This window comes from Schistocerca cancellata, chromosome 1, assembly GCF_023864275.1.
Source record: "Schistocerca cancellata isolate TAMUIC-IGC-003103 chromosome 1, iqSchCanc2.1, whole genome shotgun sequence".
Classification (NCBI taxonomy): domain Eukaryota; kingdom Metazoa; phylum Arthropoda; class Insecta; order Orthoptera; family Acrididae; genus Schistocerca; species Schistocerca cancellata.
In genome coordinates this window covers 1,288,049,241-1,288,054,015 of record NC_064626.1, presented here as the reverse complement: position 1 = coordinate 1,288,054,015, position 4,775 = coordinate 1,288,049,241, and the positions used below count along the sequence as shown (strand labels likewise).

General features: G+C 44.0%; 1 protein-coding gene across 1 annotated transcript; it reads right to left on the bottom strand.

The window, feature by feature from the left end:
• Positions 1-484: 484 nt before the first annotated feature.
• LOC126148062 (uncharacterized) lies at positions 485-952 on the bottom strand. The gene has a single exon (XM_049915735.1). The coding sequence runs from the start codon at positions 950-952 to the stop codon at positions 485-487; it is 468 nt and encodes a 155-aa protein (XP_049771692.1).
• Positions 953-4,775: the final 3,823 nt, after the last annotated feature.

Genomic DNA, 4,775 nt, shown 5'->3' with positions numbered 1-4,775 from the left:
GCTCGCGCAGCTAGCTGCTCGCTACTCGCTACGATCCTCGCCAAGCGATGATATCAAGCTGGTTTGTGTTTCGCGCTACGACCATCGCCGCCCGGCCTGAAACTTGTACTGTGATTGGCTGCTTCAAGGTCACTCGAGCAGAGCGCTGTTTGACAGCTTGTTGCGCACGTGGTACTTCCGTGTCCCATCGCGCACAATATTGTCTGTTGGATGTAGTTTCTGTACAGGCCACAAACAGTAAGTGAAGATTAGAAGCAAATGATTATTTCAGCTGTTTTTGAACGGAACGCCATCTGGGACCAGAGGCATGCAGATCATAACAACCGTTTCATACTGGATAAACTGTGGAAAGAAGTTGCAATGAAATGTGGAACACGTAAGTTGCATTTCAATTTAATACTTTCTTCATTAAACGAACACTGAAACAGATTACTTATTTATGTAAAACATAAGCAGCATATTGTCTGTTGCATTACACAATATTTTATTCATTAAAGAAACGCTTAAACAGATTCCTTATCTCGGTAGCTTCAGCAGGAGCTGCATTGTTTCTTCTTGATGGCTGAACTCCAGGAAGTACGTCTCTGTACTCCACATCGTTCAGTACATTCTCTTTGTCCACAGTCATATTATGTAAAACGCAAACAGCTTTCACAATCAGTTCTGCAGTCTCTACTTTCGTTTCAATTGGTTTGTTTAGTAATCGCCAATTTGCAGCCGCAATTCCAAAGTCAAATTCAACAGTTTTTCTAGTTCGTGAAAGAACTTTGTTGAACTTTTCGTTCGAGCAATCAAGATTTCTCCTGGCAAAAGGTTTCATCAGGTGTCTGAGAAGGAGGTACTCTTCATCTCGTATGAAGACAAAGGGGGCTTTAACAGCAGTACCTGGTAGAAAGTCGTCTTCAGGAATGTGAAGCATGCCTTTCACCATTTTATCGTACAAAACAGACATCCTGAAAGCGCCTCCCTCACTTTGTTTTCCAAATGCAAATCTGGAAGGATTGGAGACTGTCTCTCAGGAAGACGTCAAGCGAACTTTTATCTGCTTTTTTGAACAGGTATACTTTTCGTTTATTTTTGGAGGCTTTGGGGGTTACAAATATTCAATCTCTCTACGGCAACTCTGTATTCACTAATCCCTGGTGTTTGTTATAAGCTCAGGATTATTTGTTGCTAAGAGGTCAAGTGTGTTTTCACAGCCGTTTACTATTCGTGTGGGCTCATCAACTGACTACTGCCGGCCGGTGTGGCCGAGTGGTTCTAAGCGCTTCAGTCCGGAACTGCGCGACTGCTACGGTCGCAGGTTCGAATCCTGCCTCGGGCATGGATGTGTGTGATGTCCTTAGGTTGGTTACGTTGAAGTAGTTCTAAGTTCTAGGGGACTCATGACCTCAGATGTTAGGTCCCATAGTGCTCAGAGCCATTTGAACTAACTACTCGAAATAATTTACAGAGAATGCGGTTAGCACAAATTCAGATGATGTTTTATGCGTACCTCCGGATTTAAACACGTATTTTCGCTAACATATCGAGGGTAAATTGAAGCCGCCCCCAACGATAATTGTATGAGTAGGGTACATGTTTCAGATTAAATTTAAGTTTTCTTTGAACCTTTCAGCAACTGTATCATCCGAATTGGGAGGTCGGTAAAAGGATTCAATTATTATTTTACTCCTGTTGCCAAGAATGATCTCTGCCCATACTAACTCTCAGGAACTACCTGCTTCAATTTCGCGACAAGATAAACTACTTGTAATAGCGGCAAACACGCCACCGCCAACTGTATTTAGCCTGTCCATTCGGAACACCGTTAGGTTTTTCACAAAAATTTCGGTTGAGCTTATATCCGGCTTTAGCCAGCTTTCAGTGCCTCTAACGATTTGAGCATTACCGATTTCTATTAGCACTTGATGCTATGGTACTTTCCCAACACAGCTACGACAACTTTCAACTATTATACTGCCGGTACCTCTGTCTACGTTCTTCCTATGTTCGGCCCTTTTTGTGTTTTCCCAAGATCCCTGTGACGTAAGAAACCGCCCAGTCCACGCCGCACAGCCCCTGCTACCCGTGTAGCCGCCTCCTGCGTATAGTGGACTCCTGACCTATTCATCAGAACCCGAAATCCAACCACCCTATGGCATAAGTCGAGAAATCTGCAGCCTACACAGTTGCAGAACCGTCTGAGCCTTTGACTCAGACCCTCCACTCGACTCTGCACCAGAGGTTCGCAATATGTCCTGTCGAGTATGCTGCAAATGCTGAGCTCTACTTTCATCTTGCAAGCAAGGCTGGCAGTCTTTACCACTTCTGCTAACCGCTCGAAACCAGAGAGAATCTTTTCTGATCCAAAGCAACACACACCAATGTGAGCCACCACCCACAGTTGGCTGCACCCTATACTATTTGTGGCATCTGGAAGGGCCCTTTCCATGTCTGTAATGACTCCACTTGGTGTACACATGGAGTGGACGTCGGCTTTCTTCCCCTTCTTTGCTACCATGTCCCTATGGGTCCCCATAATGCGCCTAACATTGGAGCTCCCCGCTACCAATAATCCCACCTTCTGTTACTGCCCAGATCTTGCAGGCTGAGAGGTTTCCTCTGAAACAGGCCAAGCGACTGCATCTGGTTAAGGGACTATGTCAACCTCAGACAGCACCTGGAACCTGTTTGTCAGACTAACTGGGGACGCCTTACGTGTGGCCCCCTGGGAAGTCTTTCGCCACCTGCCTCACCCCGAGGCGGCCTCCCACTCGACCGTGGGTGAGGGGTCTACCTCAGTGAGAGCAGTGACTGGGCTGGCCGCTGGTGACGACCGATCAGAGGACTTGGACTTGCTGGACGTCCATTGGATCCCCACGGCCAGCCCACAACAGTGATGATCGTCCACTGCAGCTCTTCAGGCAATGTAACCGAAGCCATCATAGCCTCGAGCTGAGAGCGAATTGTCACCAACTCAGCTCGCATCCGCACACAACAGTCACAGTCCCTATCCGTACTAAAGACCGTGGAAAACTACACTACTAAGGCAAACGAACTATCGATGCGTGCTGCAGAACTCTACTGTAGACCCTGACGAAAACGCAAGAACTGTGTCTAATAAATTAGATTAATATGCAGAGATTAAAAAACCGAACTACCGAAGCACTCAGGTGAGACTAAATAATTCGCTCCCGATTACGTACTTGTAATATATCACAAACTCGATTTACTTTCTGAGGCAAACGAAAACGCTAGAACTGTGTCTATTAGATATTGAATTAACAGAACTCAAGAAACTAAACTATTAAAGCACACAGATGAGATGATACAATTCGCTCCTGGTTATGAACTCGTAAAAGTCACTAATTCAGTTACTTCTCTGTTGCTACTTCTGTCTCTGCCAGCTGCTGCTGTCTGACTCGAAAGTTATTAGCGAAAATCTACTCAAGTTCCGCCATACACTCGTGCAACAGTCACACTAAGGGCCCCAACTTCGGACCTCTGGTCATGACGCAGAATTCCCTATGAATATTCTCACATTATTTGCAATGTTGATGGACCAGTAACGACGCATGTAACTTGAAGTCCGAGAGACCGAAAAATTCTGTCACTGGCACAGTAAAAATCAATCCCATTTACGTACACAAGTATGACTAGGTGCTACATTTAGAATAGTTGTTCAGAATGGTATCCAACAGCGTCATTGCAAGCGTGGTATTGTCGCACAAAAATCTATCGTAGCCGTTTTTATATCCTGGTGTCTTCAGAATGAATTTTTCACTCTGCAGCTGAGTGTGCGCTGATATGAAACTTGCTGGCAGATTAAAACTGAGTGTCGGACCAATATTCGAAACTGGGATCGAGATGAGGTACTGGCGGAAGTAAAGCAGTGAGATCGGGTCGTGCTTGGGTCGCTCAGTTAGTAGAGCACTTGCTCGTGAAAGGAAGGTCTCGAGTTCAAGTCTGGGTCTACCACACAACTTTAATCTGCCAGGAAGTTTCATTCCTGGTGTCGTTTGAACAGTGTTGCAGGCAGCGTGAATTCTTGACAGGAGGTTCTTTTCAGTCTCGACAGCCCTCTCATAGACAAGATTTTTCACATGACCTAGCAAGAAGAAATCGAGTGCCTTTTCCAGAGACTGTCTGATCCAAGTGTTCACAAACCCTCAGTCCAACGTGACGTGGGGTTTCATCACATTGCAACCACATGGGTTGACGAATAACAAGTGGTACATTTTCAGAGAACATGGGTAATATGTACTGGTGCGTGTATTCCACTGTCCGAAGTATAAGAACAATTATCGCTTGTGACTTTAGGCTCATTCTTTTCTGGACAGGGCTGCCTTACCTCAGATTGATACATTTACCTTTCTACATCAACCTGAAAAGTTTTTGACATCATTAAAGAATCATCCTGCCTGTATAATGTAAGCAGGAGATGGAATATAGTGTCTGGTATATTTGTTCAAGCAGCCCAATATATTACAGAATATTACAAAGACATACATAAAATACAGATTACAAATTCAGTTTACATCTTACATATATACAGCATTTAGCTGCCTTTCCTGTTCTCACATTTTCCATTTCTACAACATTTAGCTTACTTCAATTACTTCACCGGTTTACTTTTACAGAAAAACTGACATATATATATATATATATATATATATATATATATATATATATATATATATGTGTGTGTGTGTGTGTGTGTGTGTGTGTGTGTGTGTGTGTGTACAGGGTGTTTCAAAAATGACCGGTATATTTGAAACGGCAATAAAAACTAA